The sequence below is a fragment of the Triticum dicoccoides genome, chromosome 5B (genome assembly GCF_002162155.2).
Source record: "Triticum dicoccoides isolate Atlit2015 ecotype Zavitan chromosome 5B, WEW_v2.0, whole genome shotgun sequence".
NCBI lineage: Eukaryota > Viridiplantae > Streptophyta > Magnoliopsida > Poales > Poaceae > Triticum > Triticum dicoccoides.
The window spans coordinates 530,945,052-530,965,240 of NC_041389.1; the positions used below are offsets into that span (position 1 = coordinate 530,945,052).

General features: G+C 49.0%; 3 protein-coding genes across 4 annotated transcripts; 1 reads left to right on the plus strand and 2 right to left on the minus strand.

The window, feature by feature from the left end:
* Positions 1–856: 856 nt before the first annotated feature.
* LOC119311384 (putative UDP-rhamnose:rhamnosyltransferase 1) lies at positions 857–2,831 on the plus strand. Of its 2 annotated transcripts, none has more exons than XM_037587021.1 (3): positions 857–1,050; positions 1,135–1,656; positions 1,736–2,831. In XM_037587021.1, the coding sequence occupies exons 2-3, from the start codon at positions 1,186–1,188 to the stop codon at positions 2,738–2,740; spliced, it is 1,476 nt and encodes a 491-aa protein (XP_037442918.1). In that variant the 5' UTR covers positions 857–1,050; positions 1,135–1,185; the 3' UTR covers positions 2,741–2,831. The 2 variants fall into 2 exon arrangements, with proteins under 2 accessions (XP_037442918.1, XP_037442919.1); XM_037587022.1 differs by having other exon boundaries at positions 1,140–1,656.
* Positions 2,832–4,330: 1,499 nt separating this feature from the next.
* Positions 4,331–7,288, minus strand: LOC119311385 (heterogeneous nuclear ribonucleoprotein A3 homolog 1-like). The gene is made up of 9 exons (XM_037587023.1): positions 7,142–7,288; positions 6,900–7,043; positions 6,106–6,186; positions 5,934–6,022; positions 5,744–5,818; positions 5,411–5,472; positions 5,255–5,335; positions 4,809–5,171; positions 4,331–4,724 (listed from the first exon to the last, which is right to left on the minus strand). Exons 2-9 carry the CDS (start codon positions 7,020–7,022, stop codon positions 4,618–4,620), a joined length of 981 nt encoding a protein of 326 aa, XP_037442920.1. The 5' UTR covers positions 7,023–7,043; positions 7,142–7,288; the 3' UTR covers positions 4,331–4,617.
* A 6,925-nt stretch (positions 7,289–14,213) lies between these two features.
* LOC119311386 (aspartyl protease family protein 1-like) lies at positions 14,214–18,031 on the minus strand. Its single transcript, XM_037587024.1, has 10 exons — positions 17,653–18,031; positions 17,283–17,415; positions 16,437–16,675; positions 16,102–16,326; positions 15,887–16,022; positions 15,722–15,795; positions 15,516–15,618; positions 15,373–15,430; positions 14,848–14,919; positions 14,214–14,740 (listed from the first exon to the last, which is right to left on the minus strand). Exons 1-10 carry the CDS (start codon positions 17,931–17,933, stop codon positions 14,511–14,513), a joined length of 1,551 nt encoding a protein of 516 aa, XP_037442921.1. The 5' UTR covers positions 17,934–18,031; the 3' UTR covers positions 14,214–14,510.
* Positions 18,032–20,189: the final 2,158 nt, after the last annotated feature.

The window sequence follows — 20,189 nt, forward strand, 5'->3', positions numbered from 1 at the left end:
CGGAGGCGGGAGCTGTCCGGGTCTTTGAGGGCCCGGCCGGGCCTGTGGGGCCACGGGCCCGGTAGGCTCCTGCCATGGCGTCCGGTCGGCTACCGTCGTGAACGGTGGAGGTGGGGCCCTCCCGTATGCCGACGGTGTTGTTGCCCTAGTCCCGGCTCCTCTTCTCCGTTGTGCAGACCATCTTCGCGGTGCCGTGGTGAGACAACGTGGAAGCTTCGTGTCCGTGTTGGCGCAGGGTGGTGGTCGGTCTGGTGGCGAGCTCCGGAGTGCCTGAGGTAGAGGCTGGGATCGGGAGAAATCTCTGTTGGCTTGGCTGATACCGACGCGGTGGCGCCTGAGGGTGCCACCGGACCTTCTTGGAGGGCGTCGGGGATACCCTTCCTCTCTCCTCGCCGTGTACCGGGGGAAACCCTTGGCAGCAGCGTCGTCATCATCGCGTCCCTTCTTGGAGGTGTTGTTGGGTACCGGCACTTCGGAGTCTCGGAGCTTGGTGGGCGATCTCCGGTGGACGCAGCGGTCTCGAGGCTTCGTCGTTTTTGTCGATCCGCCGTTATCGGCATTTGTTTCTTTTCTTTTTTTCTCTTTCCTTTCTTTTGGGCGTGTTTGTGCTGCTTCCGTTCCAGTCCCTATCGTCGGTTGTATCGGTTGGTTGATGTGTAATACAAAGCGGGGAACCCTTTTTCTCAAAAGAGACGGAAAAACCGCCACGTTGTGCAGAGAACTGCCGTGCGTTCGATCAGGATCCGGCGGTCTTAAGGGTGTTCGTCGGGATTGCTTAAAAACTGGCGTTCGCTGGTTAACTGGTTAGTGACGTTAGAAAAGGAAGGTTCGCCCCCCAAAGATAACGGCACGATCATACTTTTCATATCACGTGTGACGACTGCTGTATGAGCAGTTCGCTATCTCAAAAAACAATAAACATATCTCGGGTCACGTCCCATCTCTCCCCGATTCCATTCCTATCTCTCTCCACCAGATCTGGGTCGACATTTCTTCTCCGTCTCTCGCCGGCGATCGGAGCAGGACTACCGACTTTCTTAGTCTGTGCAGGTGCGAGGAAGCTCTTTTTTTACCAAATATGGTCTGTTTTCCGTCTGTGCACCGGGGATTCACTCCACGCTTGCCATGATGTAGCTCAGTTGTAGCGGAAGCACACTTGCTTCCAAGGAAGCGAGAGCAGAGGCCATGGCGGAAACCGGAGAGGCCACCGCGACCGCGCGGTCTTCTTCGCCGCTCCACGTCGTGGTGTTCCCGTGGCTCGCCTTCGGCCACATCATCCCCTACATGGAGCTCTCGGAGCAGCTGGCGCGGCGCGGGCACGCCGTCACCTTCGTGTCCGCGCCGAGGAACCTCGCCCGGCTGCGGCCCGTCCCCGAGGGCCTCCGCCCCCGCATCCGCCTCCTCCCCCTGCCAATGCCGACCGTCGACGGCCTCCCGGACGGCGCCGAGTCCACGGCCGACGTCCCGCCCGAGAAGGGCGACCTCCTCAAGGCCGCGTTCGACGGCCTCGCCGCACCTTTCGCCGGCTTTCTCGCGGGAGCCTGCGCTGGCGGCGGCGGGGAGGGCGAGGGCGCGACGGGGTTCGGCAAGAAGCCCGACTGGATCTTCGTCGACTTCGCGCACCACTGGCTCCCGCCCATAGCCGAGCAGCACAAGGTACGTCTCTGCCATGGGCATGGCGAGTAGGTAGTACGTCCGGTCATGGCGTGGCTCCAACACTCCATGCTGCCTGCAGGTACCGTGCGCGCTCTTCTCCATCTTCCCGGCGGTGTTCATCGCCTTCGCCGGCACCAAGGCGGCGAACGAGGCGCGCCCGCGGGTGACGGCGGAGGACCTGACGGCCCAGCCGCCGTGGATCCCGTTCCCGACCCCCATAGCCCACCGCCTCTACGAGGCCGAGCAGATGGTCTACGTTTTCCGGCCCAACGCCTCTGGCGTATGCGACGCCTTCCGCTTCTGGGAGACGGAGCGGCAATGCCCGCTCTTCATCCTGCGCAGCTGCCGCGAGGTCGACGGCGCGCTCTGCCCCCTCATCGCCGACCTCTTCGGCAAGCCCCTCGCCCTTTCCGGCCTCCTCGCTCCTTACGACGCCGCGCGCGCCGCCCAAGAAGCCGGCGGCGAGGGCGACGACGAGGAGAGCGCGAGCCTCATGCGCTGGCTGGACGAGCAGCCGGCGAGGTCGGTGCTCTACGTCGCGTTCGGGAGCGAGGCGCCGCTGACCCCGGACAACGTGCGCGAGCTGGCGGCCGGGCTGGAGCTGTCTGGCGCGCGGTTCCTCTGGGCGCTGCGGGAGGCCAGCGCTCCCCTGCTCCCCGGCGACGGGTTCCAGGAGCGCGTGGCCGGGCGCGGCGTCGTGCGCGCCGGGTGGGTGCCGCAGGTGCGCGTGCTGGCGCACGGCGCGGTGGGCGCGTTCCTGACGCACGCCGGGTGGAGCTCGCTCATGGAGAGCTTCCTGTTCGGCCACCCGCTGGTGATGCTCCCGCTGTTCGCCGACCAGGGCCTCACGGCGCGCGTCATGGCGGCGAGGGCGGTCGGGCTGGAGGTGCCCAGGGACGAGCGCGACGGCTCGTTCGGCCGGGCCGACCTCGCCAGCACGGTGCGGCGGGTGATGGCGCGGGAGGACGAGGAAGGGAGGGCACTCGCGCGCAACGCCAGGGAGTTCCAGGAGATGCTCTGCGACCGGGCCAGGCAGGAGGAGTACGTCGACGAGCTCGTGGAGCACCTGCGGCGACTGCCATAGGGATAGGGGTGCAGTTCTGCTCGCAGCCTCTAGGTGAAAATAAGCAGTGCCATAAAACCATGGAATAAATGCACTGCCACTCGTGTCTTCACATATTTGCAACCAATATCATAGTAGTTGCAAATTTTCAAACATCATTTTTTAATAAAACATCGAATAATTTGAATAATTAAAGTATCTTCAAAAGATGATGTAAAAACACTACCTTGCCAAAAACTCACCATTTAGGGCACTTCGGGCTTGCAGTCGCTGCCGATTTCGGCCGCCACTGCCACCCCGCCCAGCGGTGTCGCATGCCACCACATCCACTCAATTGTCGATATCCGCGCCGCATCGACGTAGTCCACCTGCAACAACCGCCGATCCGTCGCCGTCCAAATTCGGCTGCCCCATCGCCCTCAGTCGTCGAATCCACGCCCTCATCCCCCAATCTATTGATTTCGGCCGTGTGGCACCCATTCGACCGCCGCTCTGCGGGGATTCATACATTGTCCGTCAAACACCATAGCGTCGAGGATGCCATCATGCCCTACCGCGACATCCGCTTCGGCCGTCACGCCATTACGCCGTCGAGATCATGTGCGAGGGCGAGCGGAAGTGCTTGGCATTTTCGAGACATCAAAGCTCACCGCGTGAGCGTATGACGCGATAGCATGGAGGTACGACCGACCCCGTTCCAAGCTCAACTTAGGCAACCCCCTAGCCGATGTAAAATGCACCGCTGAGGCCAGGAAAGCGTTATACATGCAGAAGCTCACCGAGGCCAATTCAGACCTCATGGCGGCGGAGCTCTTCATCGAGAAAGACTAGGAGCGCATGAGGAAGGAAGACGAGAATCTCAAGAGGAAGACAAGAATCACCTTGCAGTATCAGCGCCGAGGTTCAACATGTTTTTTTTAATTTTGGATTTAAAAACATTGAAACACAATCTACTAAATTAATTATTTGATCTAAATTTTGCCTAGTACTCCTTTCGTTCGGAATTACTTGTCTCAAAAATGAATGTATCTAGAACTAAAATACATCTAGATACATCCATTTCTGCGACAAATAATTCCGAACAGAGGGAGTAGTATTTATAGTACTTCCAAGAGCTAATGAAACTATTTTGGTAAAATTCAATCCTCGTTTCCTCAGCAATCGCGCCAAAAACTCGAGTTCCTTTTGGATTGCCTTTTTATCAGTTAATAACCATAGCATTGTCATCATAGCAGATTATTATACTGTCTTCCTAGATTGCCACAAGGCAGGCCCATAGTTCTTATTTACAGAAAGGTAATGAGATGGCTCCCTGTGATGTTGAACATTTTGTATTAGAGTTTAAAATTTCAAAATATGCAATGAATCATGCTTAAGTTTACTTTTACATCATCTGCTGGAGATGCTCTATGAGACTATATTCTTCAAAGAAAAATACTTGAAATAATTGGAGTAGAAACTAAAACGTTTATAACACAAGCTATGTTTTCCCTATTCCAGGGTTTTCAAAATCCTGCAACCAGACGCCCAGCAAAAAGAAATCAAATTGTAAGTACCACTAAATTGAACTTACATTTCAAAGACAGGACACCAAACGAAATTGGCACAATGTAACAGAGAACAAGACTTCGTTTATGTAAAAATTGAAAGAATGCCCTGCTCTAAACCTTTACCAACTGGTAGCTACAATTAGTCTGACATCTACTTTGAAAAAACAAAGCACAATCATAACGGCGCTACCCCTACAAATCTAGTCAAAGATCAAAATCTGGCCTCATTCCCAACGAATGACAGGCTTATACAAAGTATATATGTCATCATAGATAAACAACACAGATGATACATATTCATGCTTGGAGCAGGCATCCAACTAACAACAGCAGCGAGATGAGGACTGCTTATGCGCCCGAAGCGGCGGCATACACCATGTTGCCATTGGCATTGCCACCGCGCCCTCTGCCACGAGCTGGGCCGCCTCTCCCACGGCCACGGCCTCGACCACGACCTGCAACGCAACACAGATGCAGCGGTTTATTAACAAAGGACATAGATGCATACAACCAATTTGGTAGAAGGAAGCTGTCTCTACCTCCAGCTGGTGCAGGAAAAGGGGCCTCCTCGTAATAACCTCCGTCTTGCTGATAATCAGGCTGGCCACCACCATAGCCACCTCTCCTGCCACGCCCCCTGAAACCACGCCCCCCACCTCGGGGTGGCGCTGGTGCCTCATCATAATACCCTCCATCATGCTGATAATCAGGCTGACCACCATAGCCACCAGGCTGACCACCATAGCCACCTCTCCTGCCACGGCCCCTGAAACCGCGGCCTCTACCACGCGCATACCCATTACCCTCATAAGCTGGACCATGGTCAGCATACCCATTGCCTGCATAGGCAGGAGCATGCTCATTTTCCCATCCACCGTCAGCATACTCCATGTATCCATTCCCTGAAAAGTAACTTATGTAATGAACAGCTGCACATTTTTATACTCTGAAAATGATGATTTACTAAGTAGCAAATTAGCCTCACCACGTGCACCTCTACCCCTTCCCATTCCCCTTCCACGGCCTCGGCCACGGCCTCTTCCTCGCCCAGGAGGCGAGTGCGCATCTACAATTACAGTGAAATAAGAAAGCATACAGAATCGGAGATAATAATGACAACAAAGTGAAACGTGGCCAATACCTTCTTCATTCTCGTATTCAACAAACGGCTTCACCTTGTCAGCAGGCAGAGGAGATTGATATCTGCACATACAAGAAACTCAACCTATAATTACATGCAGAAGAATAATCCAGTTTGAAATTTTACAACATATTTTTCCAGATAGCTAATAGTTGTGCCAAAAAACTATAACAAGAACTGCATAATTGAATAACTAACAATTCATGAGACAACTGAATAGGGTATTCCCAAATAAATATTCCAATGTAACCAAGTAGCCCACAAAACACAGGGATGATTGCTTAATCTAAAACTAAAATACTTTTCCTAGTATCAGATATACAGCTAGCATACCCGACAGATGACGTGTCCAGCTCCTTCTTTGAAAGAGTTATAGTAATCATAGACACATGCCTTGTTGTCTCAAGCCTGCAGGGAGAAAAGATTGCATGTCATCACAAGAGCACAGCTTAGTTCATCTGAAAGTAAGGGAAAAAATATCTAGCAACTACTATATGCTCAGATGTTTTGAGTCGATTCTTACGGAAGTAGGCCTTCCTCCAGTGGCTCCCATGTGTCAGTAATATCAGTGGATTCAGTGGCAGTGTTTTGATGGAGACCCACAATTCTCCTCTGTGCACCAAAAGAGCAATAAACAATTTATTTAGAATAAAGTCGAATGCATAGTTCACATGCACAGCCACCGTCAGAAGTACCTTGATCAATTCTGCAATCATCACAGTTTTGTTTATGGCCCTTCCCATTGCCTTGAATACAACTTCATCGCAACCCTTATCCTGTATGTATATATGGCAAAGCATCAGCCACAGAACATAAACAAAACTGCACGCAACGCGCACTTGCGTTTTATCGAACACCCATAAATAAAGCCATCATTCAAAAGAAACTCACAAATCGCATCAGGCAAAATAATCAAAACATGGATGTGACTAACGGTCACCGTCAATTATTAGAGAATATACTCAAGTAGCGTGCCGTGCACCACACTCATCAACTAAAGTAGTGTCTGGCCGTACAAAAAGTGGCAACCAGGCACATTGGCGGCCCAACACGATATCAGATTGCTCAATGGTTTTTGAAGTGACAAATCACACCCCCTGAGAGTACAACATCTATCTGTACGATTGCGTCTTATCCAAAAACTATGCCTAATTCGCCACACCGCGTTTTCAGCTTTGGCAAACCCACAGTAAAAGCCATCGCCCACAGTGCTGCGAGCATTAACTTTTTATCATCACAAGTATTGCCGAAATCAGAACAAATCCTACCAAACAAGGCATCAGAGTAAGAGGATTCCTCCTAGCCTCGAATTAATGGCTCGCATTGAAAACACACGCTTAGCGGATAATAGCAAGTCCGGCAATCCGTGCAGCGCAATCATTCGGCTAATTTTCCAAATACCACCCTAAACCTAAACTAAACCCACAGCTTATCGCCGAACAGGCGACAAGCGCGGGCGCTAAACAGGCGAAAAGCACACTCCGGATACCTGGAAGAGGGTGGTGGCGTAGGTGATGTAGTTGCGCATCCTGCCCTGGGTGGTGATGCGGATCTCGTTCTCCTTGATGGGCACCTCCTCCCGCGGCTTCTCCACCCTCTGGTACCGATCCATGGCTTCCTCCGGTCGGCTCGACTGCGACGCCGCAATGCGCGACCAAACCAACCGCCGTCTCAGATCCACGGAACACAAACGCGGCGGCGGCGAGCGGGGAGAAGGCGAGGAGGCCGTACCTGCCTGCGCGGCGGCGGTTGTGAGGCGTCGGCTGCTGCTCCGGTCCGGTGGTTTGTGTTGGCTGGCGGCTTGTCCTGGCGACGATGCGGTAACCGCCGGGCGGGGGTGGGAGTGAGGGCTTTTATATGGCCGCCCCCGTTCGGGCCGGGGAGGCGGGACCGGGTCGGACTCGCCCTCGCCCCCGCGCGGGCGTCTAGGGTTTTGCGGGCGCAAGTTACGGAACTGCCCCCCGCCGTTCCGGGGTTTTGCGGGTCTGGGACGGCCTCTGGACGGCCGGATCCTCGCGGGCGGTGACGCGTGTGCGGCTGGGATTTCTCCGTTGCGGCGCAGGCTTGGCCGAGGAAGGGCCCTCCGAGGACTCGATAACAAAACACACGATGGTTACTTACGTTGCGGCCTGATGGGCCTTTACTGGGTTTTCGACCCAACAGGAAGTTTTTTCTCGCAAGTATTTTTGTTTTTTATAAAGTTGGTTAAACTTTACGAACTTTGACTTCAGACAAATTTTATATGCATGCAGACTAAAAAGGACCGGACCGGAGGGAGTAATTTTTTCGTCTCAAGAAATTCATTTTCGGGAAAGATAGTCTTCGTTTTGTGAGTGACTTTGCTAACTTGTTTTGTTATGTAGAAAAAAGAAACTTTACGGTCATATAGTAACTTGAATAACCAATTACTAACCACACTATTTTGATAATGATCGGTCTCTACCTCTCCTCCTCCCTTCCTATAGTACTACATTGATTTCACTTCTTGATTAGGTTTGAAGATTGTTCATATGTGTCTATGCTTGTCGTGGAAAGAACGGTCGGTGCTGCAGAATATTCGGATTCTTGGGGTCATAAATGCGAGTGTTTTTTTGCAAATGGTTCATGGGGTTGGGTTGGCTGGTCGTGGAAAGAATGCTTCGTGGGGTTGTACTGCCAACCTTTCCGTGCATGTAGAGAGCTCAAATGCGAGTGTTTTTTTCGCGAAATAAATTCTCGCATTACTCGAAATAAAGTATTACAATCTAGTCCCACAAGTTCCAAGACCTCTTCTGGGCCAGAGCCTAGCCAAACCATAGTTCGGCGTTGCACCCTACCAAAATTAGCTAAGACATGACTAACATTATTACAGCTCCGACAAATATGATCAATGCAAGAACTTCTCCCCTCCATAATACTAATAATCTCTCTAATAATAAAAGCATACTTAAACTTATTCCCAATAACTCCCTTGATCATCATTACAGCCTCCAAGCAATCAGATTCCACATGAATGTGTAGATTACTCCATTGTAATGCCAACGAAATTCCTTCCTTTAATGTCAGCTTACAAAACATCATTGCATGATTGTATGTATCTCCAAGAGCTAAATATTGTAGATCCTTCGTGGTCTCTTAGTATCATACCTTCACTAGCAACATCCCCTAAGACCGAGGCATCAATATTTAGCTTGACTTTGCCCTATATCGGTCTAGTCCAAGAACAAATAACACCAGATTCTTTTATATTGCATGTGGGCTGCTTATGCATTTGATTGAAAAACAACTACCGCCTTCCCTTTTATTGGATCCACATTTGAATTAGACCGAAGGGGTATTAAGGAAGACAAATAACTAGCCAAGAATCTGGTGTTATTTGTTCATCATCCTGCAAAATAGCTTCATAATAGCTTCATAATACGAACTCGTTCATCATCCTGCAACTCAGACAAAAGATGTAGAAACCAGTCACGGCCGACCGGTTTTACATGTGAACGTACCGGTAGAGTCCATTCATTTGCCATTGCCTTCCACAGAAGCACGACATGGTTGCAGGTACAGAAAACATGGAACGAGTCTTCCTCTTCACTTCCACATACATGACATGTTGCAGTGATCTCTAGATTTCTCTTGACCTTATTTGTCCAATTAGCTAGCAAATCAGTGGCCAACCGCTAAGCAAAAGATTGAACTTTTGGGGGAGCTAAATTGCGCCATATAAAGTTCATCACTAGCTAATCTGTACGCACTTCTGACCGTGAACACACCGTTTTTTCGGCACCCAAGCAACAAAGTCATCATCAAGCCGTGCAAACAGTCGTACTTTCCAAATTTCAACTATATCCACTCGAAGAAATACTGATTGATTTGTCCAAATCCCAATTTTCGCGGTGGTTTATGAACTCTGAAACCCACTTTAGTCGGCACCTCCCTTTAGGAGTGATTAATCCTCCAATTGGCTCATGTGCAATCTAACGATCACGCCAAATACAAACGTTTTGGCCATTGCCGATTCTCCACACTATGCCCTTCTTGAGGAGCTCTAAGCCATGGACAATAGCTTGCCATGTAGGCAATGGATTTCCAGTGAAAATCGTATCCAGAAGACGCCATTGGAAAAATACTTTGCTTTAAACAGCCTTGCACATAAACTAGTGGGGTACTCAAGGATCCGCCAAGCTTGACATGCAAACATGGCTTGATTGAAAAGATGGAATTCCTTAAAGCCGAGACCACCTTGATTCCTTGGCCTTATCATTTTATGCCATACCAATGTGTCTTTCTTTTTTCCTTTTTCTGCTCCCCAATAATAATTTCTCACCATGCGGTTTAGATCATCACACACTTCTAAGGAAGCTTGAACACACTCATAATATATGTGGGAATAGCTTGCGTAATCGCTCTAATAAACACTTCTTTACCTGCTTGAGTAGGGTGGCCATCAAAAGTGAACAAACATTTTGTCAATTTAACCTGCAGGTTATGAAATTCGCCTTTTGACATCCTTCCATCGGAGTGGGCAGTCACAAATACTTCTCCTTAAAACCCGCCGAAGTGACCTCCAATACATTCTTCACATTATCCATGACTGCCTACGGACACGAGCTCCCAACCAACATCGAACATTTGGAGGGGTTTATCAACTGCCTGGTGGCATTCGCATAAACCTCCAAAATACTTTTAATGTAGTTTGCTTCTTGGTCACATGCTTTAAAGAACAAAAACGTGTCATCTGCGAATAAGAGGTGTGAAATTCCCAGTGCCCTCCTTGTGATTTTCAGCGAGGACAAATCCACTGACTCAATACCCTTGTTGATAAGAGCAGAAAAAACCGTCAGCAACAAATATGAACAAATATGGGGATAATGGATCACCTTGCTGAAGACCACGCGACGGTGCAACCGAATCCAATATGCTCCATTAATTTTTTACGGAGTATCTTACCGAGGCCACACACGGCATTATCCATTCAATCCATCGATGAGCGAAGCCAAGCTTTTGCATCATTTGCTTAAGATAATTCCAATACACCCTATCATAAGCCTTTGAGAGAGCTAGCTTATATGCACAACTAGAACATGAAGACGCACGTTGTTGCCCCGCCTATTTTAATCTAAAAATGATAGAAATATCTGCAAAAATTGAGATGGTATCAATATATCTACTAAGTATGAGTGTTATAGATACTGAATATGGGTGTTGAAATCACAATGCCTCAAACATGAAGCTCCGTCTGACTAATATGCCATACAATAACCTGGGTGAAATTCACTGAAGTATTACAAGATTTACTTCAGAGGGCAGAAAAACAATCGATTGTAAAGCATAGTCGCAAGCTAACACTTTCAACAAAGTTGTGCTATTCTGATGCATAATTCTCTGCTTCTGTTGTCATGAGCCTGCAAGAGGTATGATCTCAGCCCTTGGTAAAAGCATGAACTTCGCTGGCGACAACACTGAAAAATAGGAATGCAAAATAACACCAATTAACTATGTAATGGAAGATAATATCAGTAAGTAATCTTGCGTACAACACAATTTCATATTATATTCTTGTAACACCTCAACAAAGAGAAAAAACCACATATAAAACCATGAGCTCTACTAACGCCAGCTTCATGCTCTACACTTCATACTTAGTACACAACTAATACTCTCAAATTTAACTTAAAATGACAACAGGAAATGAACAAATGATGGTCCATTTGTATATTGTAAGCAATATACTTTATTCATCCGTTCTCCCTATATAGAGATAATGACTGGAAAAAAATCTGCATAGTTATGCTTTTGGTCAATAAGGTAATTTAATAGTCGAATGCAAAATGATGGTGTTATTTCCAGTTTCAAAGCAGAGAATTCAATGATGTTGTCCAGTTAATCAAGTTTAAAAAATATTTTATGTGTGACTAAACCTAAAGGCAATTGACATATATTAAGTTGGCTTTCCTAGCCAAGATGATTTGACAATCTTTATTGGAATTCTTAAGCATGATTAGCTGAATTATTATGATTGTGTGCAACGCTCGATGCAGAGGCCGGGGTTAACCTCATTTTTGAAAAAAAATACAGCCGAATACCAGAAGTCTACTGAATTTTAAAATGACAGCATGGAAAGTAGTTAACAAAAACTAATCTTTAAACTGATACAAAATATCTCACATCATTAAATGAGTTTCTTGTTTTACCTTTCTAGTAAATCGTTGTTAACATTACTGTCTAATATACATAACAATCAAGCTTTACAGAAAGCAAATTCCATCTATGGCTACCTTGGCTTCATTGAATGTCAAAAGGCAAGGATGGGTCGAGTTCTGGCAAGGATGGTCTTCCAATTCCAAATAATTTCTCCAACGCACAAACATAAAATTCCTGCAAAATTTAGCATCCAAGTATAACCGCAGCGATTACGAACTATTCGAATAAATACAAAATCCACGTCGGGCCTCCCTGTTCATCTGAAAAAAAAAGGTCAGGAAAGAAGCACGACAAGAAAAAGAACGAACAAAGGAAGAATGCGCAGCTAAGAAGAAATTCTACTAACATCTTTCAGGCACCATACAAACTGATCGCCTAGGAGCCCACCATGGTTTCATGCAGCAGAGAGACCAAGAACTTCAGAGGAGGAAAAGGGAGAGGGAGACGGGGATCGTTTGAGTGAAGGAAGGCGACGTGGCCGAATGCAGCCGTGCGTCGAGCCGTCGACTCGGCCACCTCCAGGACGCACCATGTACGACCCAGGCAACACTTCAACTCCGGCGGATCCAGATGCTACCGTCTCCAGCATCATCTTGCCTCCCAACCGTACCGAGTAGGCAACATGGATCAAGCGGAGTCTAGGACTCGCACTCGCTCATCCTTGCGGTGGCGCGCGATCACAAACATGGCTCAGCTAGCTCTCTTCCCTACGTGTACCCTTCCTGGCCCAGCACGGAAGTGGATGGCACGACAGCGGCAGCGTGCGCTGCCGCGCGGGGATGGACGGATGCATCGGTGGGAGAGAGCACGGAACGACTGGTTGGGAGTATCCTCTTGTCAGATTTTTTTAGAAACTCCTCTTGTCAGAGATAGGTACGCTTTTGACCATCGATCGGCCCGATTAAGGAGATAATTGGTAGGTCGATTTGCGGAGTAGCTGCCGGGTCACGTGGGCCGAGTGGGCCGCGCGATTAAGGAGATAATATGATGAATACATTCAAAAGCTACAAAGGCGTTATGAGTGATCATATCTCCGAGAATAAATGCACTTTGAGTAGGAGAAACAATATCATCTAGAACAGGCCACAAGCGATTCACTAAACATTTTGAAACCACGTTGTACACAACATTGCATAGACCGATGGACCGAAAATCCGTAATTTTCACCGTATCACAAATTTTCGGGATCATGACAGTAATAGTATCATTAACTTTAGGGGGGCATTATTCCAGTGCGAAAGAATTCCTTTAGCGCAGAAATTATACCTTCCTTCACCGTAGTCCAATTGCACTGAAAAAATCACGCGGGGAATCTGTCCAGCCCTTGCGCCTTCAGTGGGCCAATTTGAAAAAGGCCATCTGCGATCTCTTTACCAGAGAACTCCCCACACAAAACATCATTTGTCTCCTGGTTCACAACTGGAACAAAAAATCAATAATGAGTGAATGATCAATGGTGGGGTCGGCTGTGAAAATAGTTTCAAAATATTCAGTAGCCGCACCCCCCATCTCTTTGATCCCCGTGTGTACAGTACCATTCACATCCTCTAGCTTTTTGATTCTATTCTTCCGAGCACGCCATACTGATCTTGCATCAAATTTTTGTGTGTTACGATCCTCTTCCTTCAACCATGTTGGCTATAAATGTATTGCCTAGTCTTTTCCATCAGATCGGTCTTTTGGAGTCAAGAGGTCTTGAGTTTAAGACCTGGCTGACGAAATTAAATTGCAGCCCATTTTTGGTCCACTTTTAGGCCTAACGGAGATCTCTTCCATCAGATCGGTCTTTTGATTGCATCGACTAGAGTATGCACTTCTACAAACCAGTCTATCCGCGACCGTTGCATCCACATCAGCTCCTCTGTGTACAACAACAGTTAATTTATCTAAACGTGAGTGCTTGCAAGCACTTCTAAAAGTGATGGCTCCAATTGTTCGTCCATCCCATTTACCTGTTCGAAGAAGCCATCTACGTTTGTTCTTGTCCATCCCACAAGTTTTTTTCCCCATGGAAACTGACCTTGTAACATGGTTCCCAAAAAAGTACAGCTTGTTAAGAACATATGCGTTGAGCTCGATATGCGTAAGCATCGACACTAAAAATACATCGGGTTTGCTATGTCTGATCTGCGTGAGAGAGTGTTATTTCTAAGTCGGTAGAACTGTATGCCGTGAAGCGGAAAATTGTTCATGAAGTGTCCAAGTGTTCGGTTCAGCTGCACATTATTACCAAACCTAAATTTGCATGCAACCTTCAAAAAGTGCAAGTGGAACTTTCAACTTCCTAATCGGACATGGAACCACATCCAGGAACTTCGCTCTGAAAATGAAAATTTCTCAGTCAATTTAGAATTAGAAGTCCTATACAAACGGCAGTTTTTTCCTTCCCAAATGATAAGTGCCACAAGTTCTTTTTCTATGAATAAACACGCTCCCCTCATTGGCATCATGAATACCACGGTGCAGGGAGATTCCATAATTGATTGATTCGACTCCATGTAAGTTCAAACCTACTTCCTCCATAAAGAAGTATAAGAGCGTCTTTAGTGATCTAAGCGCTCTTATATTTCTTCAGAGGGAGTACCTGATACAGTTGTGTAGCTGAAAGAAACAGTAGACAGCAGCATGCACGAAAGTATACGACAGTGAGTATGATCATTATTCTGTGGTTTCACTACATATACATGCGCGTCCATCTCGTCACAAACCCCTCGGCGGAGCGCGTTATTGCGAGTGTACACATATCAACACCTGAAGTAATCAAAGTAAAAATGGCCTACGTCTACCTACGCAACTCAACTCATCCTGTGTGTTCTATCCTGTACTGTACCAACTCCTACGGCAACTACAAAAAAAGGAGTGTGAGAGCGTGTGATCATGTATATCCATGTCAACTTCAAACCAATACAAGGCAATGGTGGGATCAAAGAATGGCAAGGAGCAGTGGAGAGATGGCAGCGAAGAAGGTCCTGCTGAAATGCAAGTGGACCGACGAGCCGGACGAAGGCTTGGCCACGTCGATCTGGGTGATGTTTGGCGAAGGGCGCTTCGCAGCTTCGGGGTTTGAGCTGCCTGGTCCGGAGGCGGGCTTCGGAGGGACGGCTGAGGGGTTCGGGCTCACCGGCAGCTTGCTCGAGTGGTCGACGCTGTAGCCTGGTTCATGATGACGATGACAGGCATGGTGTGTAAGGGCATATTTCTCGGTAACCGAAATTGAAACTGAAGAACCGCTTCGGGGGATGTCGAGTCGAGGTACTTACAGTTGAAAGATTTCCATCCCAAGACCAGCCTCTCACGGTCGAACACTACCTTGAGCCCGGACATGAAGTTTTCTGCACCGGAAGTGAGCAGACAGCAGTAAGAACGATGACGTGGATTATCGACGGTGAGGAGGTTTAGGACACATCAAGGCAAAAAGGTACGTACAACCTTTATGGGCACAATGCTATTAACAAAGATGTTGCCCATGGATAGTTAGTGCTGAAATATCTAGGTTTTATAGCATATAAGAGGACATCAAACTGACAAATAAAGCTAGCAAAGCGGGTCTGAAAATGAGCAAAGGCATCTGAAAAGTAGTAGTTATTCATTAATCATTGGTTCTTTGCAACTAACACATGCTAACAACTCCATCCAGGAACTCAAAACTAGATGGGTTAGAGAGAATCTAATTTGGTTCTTTGCACACCTCAACTGTCACTACCATGGTTCAGACTGAATCTAATAAAAAAACAGAGCACAAGGCAACTTTAGATAGTGCAACAGTGTAGAGTACAGGAGCTCACCCCCAATCAAGTTAACACCTTCACTCTTCATAATAGCCAAGCAATAGCCAACAGGGCTCTGTTCCATATAAAAGAGCAGCAAGATTAAATTCACCAGCTAGCTTACATGGCTGGATGAAATTATATGCATCGAGTTTTCTTACCGAAGAAATGTCCGTTATGGTGATTATCGGATCATTAACAGGGAATATACTGCCACCTTTCGCCGTCAGGCTTATGTTCGGATGACTAAGAGCTCCCTTGGCACTGGAGAGAGCAGCAGCATATCCATCAGATACAAAGGAGCAGTGGTTTGTAAAAATGTGCCTCACATATCAACATATCATGCACTGTTGCTAGACAAACTTACCTTATGGTGTAGCAATATTCAAAAGGCAACGAAGAATCGGCCTGATTTCTCTTTTCTTTGACTTGTTTATCGAACTGAATTAGAACGTCAATGAATATATATGAAAATCACTGTGAAAATAAAAACATTGTGGAACCACTTGTATAATGTGGGAAATCTACTTACAGCGCTGGTAATCTCGGTATACATTGGGTCGGAGAGAGCTGTGAACGAGGTACCGGAGTCCACGACTGCGCTGAATTTTGTGCTGAACGTTTTACCTCCCGCCATAGCTCCTATGATACTAATGTTGTAGTATGGACTGCAGAAATAGAAGTCATGAAAGGTCAGAGACCTATATTGTTTGCTTGTGAAACTGTGAGAAATGAAAACAGACATACTTGTGTTTGTAAATGTTCAGCGGAGTTTCCAGCTGGTCGGCGCTTCCCGTGTCCCCGAAGTTGATCCTGCCATGACCATCTTCCCCGAAGCACATGGAGAAGGAATTGGCGGCGACTCCTTGGCTCGCCAGCAGACTCGGCACTGACTTGCTGTCCATGCCGAGGCCGAGCAGGCCATTCGGCGCGGCACTGCCTAGAAATGAACCCGTCTGGACCTGTCCACAGCTAACAATGCACACAAATTCAAATTCAAATTCAAATTCAAATTCAGCACAGAAAAGTGAGCAGTGACTCAGAATTGCGCATTGCCATGTACTAGATCACAAGGGACATACCCGAATGTTATGGGGGCTTGGGTGATCTTGGATTTCCCGGACTCGGTCGCAAGGTACAGGACATCCTCGACGAGCACCCCGTTGGACGACGTGTTGTCCGACAGGTACTCGATGCTGTAGGGGCAGCTCTTGCTTGCGGCACTGTTGCATTCAGTCTGGAGATCGCACAGGCTGCTGCTGCAGGGGACCTTGCGGCTCGTGCTCGACTTCCGCGGGCTGTACACGTCGAACTTCAGATTCTGCTCAAAATTTCGCCATTGAAACGCGGTTACATTTAACACATTATTAAGCAAGAACATGAAGAAGAGACATGCATAATTTTTACTGTCAAGGGTCGTCAATTAGGATACCATGATTCAGCAAACGTGTGTAAAGCGTAATAATTTTCACTGTCACAAGAGCCATCATCTCAACCTCCAACAAGATTACAGTACAAGAACATAAAGAGAGGGGCCAAAAGCCCTGGGTTAGTAGTAGTAGTAGTAGTGTTTTCTAAGCTCCATGAGGCAGGCCCCAGCTGAGGCTGTCATGCTCCGGCAGAGGCCTCCCTAAAGCAGGACGGTACGTGTGGTGCTTCCGTGATTGTTTCACTTTTCTTCCCCGAATTATGCTCGCAACAACTCCATCTCGCAAGCATGTCGACTAGTAGTAGCAGTACCAACTTTTTGCATCTCTACCATGCAAGTGCAACAACTAATACTACCGTAATCTTCTGGTAGTTAACTAATTAGCCCCCGGAAATATCTCTGGGATCGACGGACACGAGGTCGAATCGTAAGAAATTAACAGAGCAATGGCGTCGAATCGAAGCGGGAGGAGGAAGATGAAGGTGGTACTGGTACGTACCCCGTATTCTGGCGAGGAGAGTGGTGCGCACTTGAGGCAGTCGCAGGGCACCCAGAAGAGGTCGCTGCCGGTGTCGAGCGCCACCAGGAACGTCACGTTCGGCGTCCCCAGCGCCACCACCGCGTAGTGCAAGCTGCACAGCCAAAGCCAACCACCACCACCACCACCGCAAACTTCTTTAGCACAAAAGCGAGAGGAAAAAGATGGCCAGACAGTCTGGCCGTCTGGGTTGGGTGACAGCAACCTCCTCCTAGTTCCTCCAATCGATCGATCGATCGGTGCTTTATTATCGCTACCAATCTCTCCTCTCTTGGGGATCATTGAGACGATGAATTGACGACGACGATGGTGATGAGAGGGGCGGGCTTACAATCCGAAGGCGTTGAGGCGGTACGTGTCGTTGCCGTCGGCGAAGGCGAAGGGCCCGCCGCCCGGCGCGGGGGCGGCGGCGAGAGAGAGCGAGCGGCGCCGGAGGTCGTCGTGGCCCGCCAGCGCGGCGTAGTACTCGGCCGTGCCCGGCGCCGGCCCGGTGCGCAGCCCCGCCCACCCCCGCACCGTCGCCGAGTACCGGTGGTGGACGTCCAGGCTCAGCGCCTCCGCCCCCGCCGCGACGAGGGCCAGAAGCAGCAGAGCCCGCGCCGCCGCGCCCATACCGGCAGCAGAGCAGGCAAGCTAGACTCCACGTCTCCACCCCCCCACGGCTTAAAAAGCTCGCGCCTTTATTACGGGGAGGATGGAGGGAAGGAAAGGAGAAAATATATGCGTTGGTGGTGCTCGGCCGCGGCGTCGCTATTTAATCAATCTATCTATCCTGCTGCCGGAGACGGGAAGAATGATCGGTGAGGTGAGGTGGCCGCTCTGTCTCCGCGGGAGCGGCGGCGGGGCCCGGGGCGCAGCGAGAGAGAGCGACGGGGGGCGTTCGTCAGTGAGCTGGAAGCTTCGCCTCCGTTGGACTGGACCGGCGTCTGTGCTGCTGCCGTGGCCCCTTCTGATTTTCCGTTGGGAGGGAGAGCCGGAGATGGATGGGGTTTGGTTTTCCGTTTGGGTTGGGGGATTCTCCCGTGCGGTGCGGTGGGGTGCGGTGGGGTTGGGGTGATGTATGGGTTGAAAAGGGGTGTCGACGAGGCCGATCCGATGACTGGATTTGGGTCCTGGGTTCACACCGGTTGGCCGGCCCTGCCCGACGTGTGTCGTCGCCTAGTTTATTATTCAGGTCAGCTGGGCGATGATGATCACGGCGAAGCAAGGAGCAGAGTGGTCGAGTCCAGTCTCCAGCGCAGGGCGTGCGGCCAACGTGGTGTAGGTTTTCCACACGGCAGAACAACGGTCAGGGGTGAGGGGTCAAGGTGCGAGTACACCACGGTGGTGCCTTTGCCTGCCCAATAAAACGTTCCCGTGGACTTGGACCCTGCCACACATGTCTTTGTTGCCATCTATACTACTCTAGAAGCTTTTGTGAAAGGCAGAAGCATTATGAATGGGGCGCTGGCCCTACATGAGTTACTCAATTACACTTATGTCAAAAAGAGGATGGGGTTGGTTCTTAAACTCGATTTCGAGAAAGCTTACGACAAAGTTAACTGGGAACTTCTTGCTTGAGTGTCACAAACTTCGAGGTTTTGCTCAAAAATGGTGTGGTTGGGTCGAGCAGATCCTTCGCAATGGCACTGTCAGCATCAAACTTAATAAAAGTGCGTTTTATACGTATTGACAGAGAAACTGACCGGCTGGGCCCGCCCGTCAGGCGCCACGCTGGCCAGTGTGCGCGTGCCCGTGCGCTGACTGGGGCGAGGCCGGCTCGCACCGTTTAGGTCTCGCTGGTGCGACCGAGCCAGACCCCGACCCCGCTCTGCCCTCTTCCTTCTCCTCGCGCCCTCGCCGGCGGCTGCCTCCCCGCCCGCCACACCACGCCGCCGTAGCCATGGATCGAACTGCTTAGGCGTTGTCACCTCCCCCGCGGCTGCTCCTCCCTCGCGCCCTCCTCTCCCCCGCGGCTGCTGTGCCCTAGGCGACGATGGCCTCGGCGACTCCGGCAGGCGGCGATGGCCGGGGCGATGCGAGCGGCGGCGACCTCCCCCGCTTAGGCCTCGATGGCAGTGGCGGCTACTCCAGCTCGGATTACAGTAGCGAGGACGAAGATTTTGCGGAGCGGCGTTGTCGATGGAGCAGAGGCTGAAGATGGCGCGAATTTGGGTGGCCAACCCTAGCACCGCCCATCACTGGACTCATGGCTTCGGTGGTGTTTTGTAAGTGTTCCACTGTTCCATTCTTGCAAACTGAAATTGGGGATTAGGGTTAGGGTTTACTGCCTGCATGTTTAGCACTCTAATTGCTAGTCCTAAGTAGAGCAGAGAAGTATAGTGGATTACATGAGTCCTAACTAAAGCAGAGCAGCATTATGTGTTACCTAACTAGAGCAGAGCAGAGCAACATTAGTGGATTACATTGTTATTTCTTAGTCCAAATTGTCAGAGCAGCATTAGGTGTTACCTAGCTAGAGCAGAGCAAAGCAGAGAAGCATAGTGGATTAAATGAGTCCTAACTAGAGCAGAGCACCATTAGTGGACAATTCTGTTAACTACTTATCTGAAAATACAAACCATCAGTTTGCTGTGAGTTAAGTACCCACTCTATAATTAGGGTTGTATTGAGATAGTTGTTTACATTGTTTGATTTTGTAGTAATTGTTTAGTTTATATGTTAACTTAAACAAAGCTTTGTTTATATGTTAACTTAAACAAAGCTTTGTTTATATGTTAGCCTATTTGTTAAGTAAAATTGTTTATTAACCATTTTTGGTTGTTATTTCATTTTGCAGTTTGTATGATGACATTTTGGATGTTAGGTTCTATTTTGATGCTTCAGAAATGTTTGAGCTGAAGCTCTGCAGTTCAGATGTAACATACC

What these genes read in the sequence shown, in the direction of transcription:
- LOC119311384 (XM_037587021.1), top strand. Translation starts at nt 1,186, where the DNA reads ATGGCGGAAACCGGAGAGGCCACCGCGACCGCGCGGTCTTCTTCGCCG. An exon ending in CCATAGCCGAGCAGCACAAG is followed by an intron (nt 1,657 to 1,735) that starts GTACGTCTCTGC and finishes TGCTGCCTGCAG; the next exon opens with GTACCGTGCGCGCTCTTCTC.
- LOC119311385 (XM_037587023.1), bottom strand. Translation starts at nt 7,022, where the DNA reads ATGGATCGGTACCAGAGGGTGGAGAAGCCGCGGGAGGAGGTGCCCATC. An exon ending in ACGCCACCACCCTCTTCCAG is followed by an intron (nt 6,187 to 6,899) that starts GTATCCGGAGTG and finishes ATATACATACAG; the next exon opens with GATAAGGGTTGCGATGAAGT. An exon ending in TGATTGCAGAATTGATCAAG is followed by an intron (nt 6,023 to 6,105) that starts GTACTTCTGACG and finishes TTTGGTGCACAG; the next exon opens with AGGAGAATTGTGGGTCTCCA.
- LOC119311386 (XM_037587024.1), bottom strand. Translation starts at nt 17,933, where the DNA reads ATGGGCGCGGCGGCGCGGGCTCTGCTGCTTCTGGCCCTCGTCGCGGCG. An exon ending in CTGAACATTTACAAACACAA is followed by an intron (nt 16,023 to 16,101) that starts GTATGTCTGTTT and finishes CTATTTCTGCAG; the next exon opens with TCCATACTACAACATTAGTA. An exon ending in ATACCGAGATTACCAGCGCT is followed by an intron (nt 15,796 to 15,886) that starts GTAAGTAGATTT and finishes GTTCTAATTCAG; the next exon opens with TTCGATAAACAAGTCAAAGA.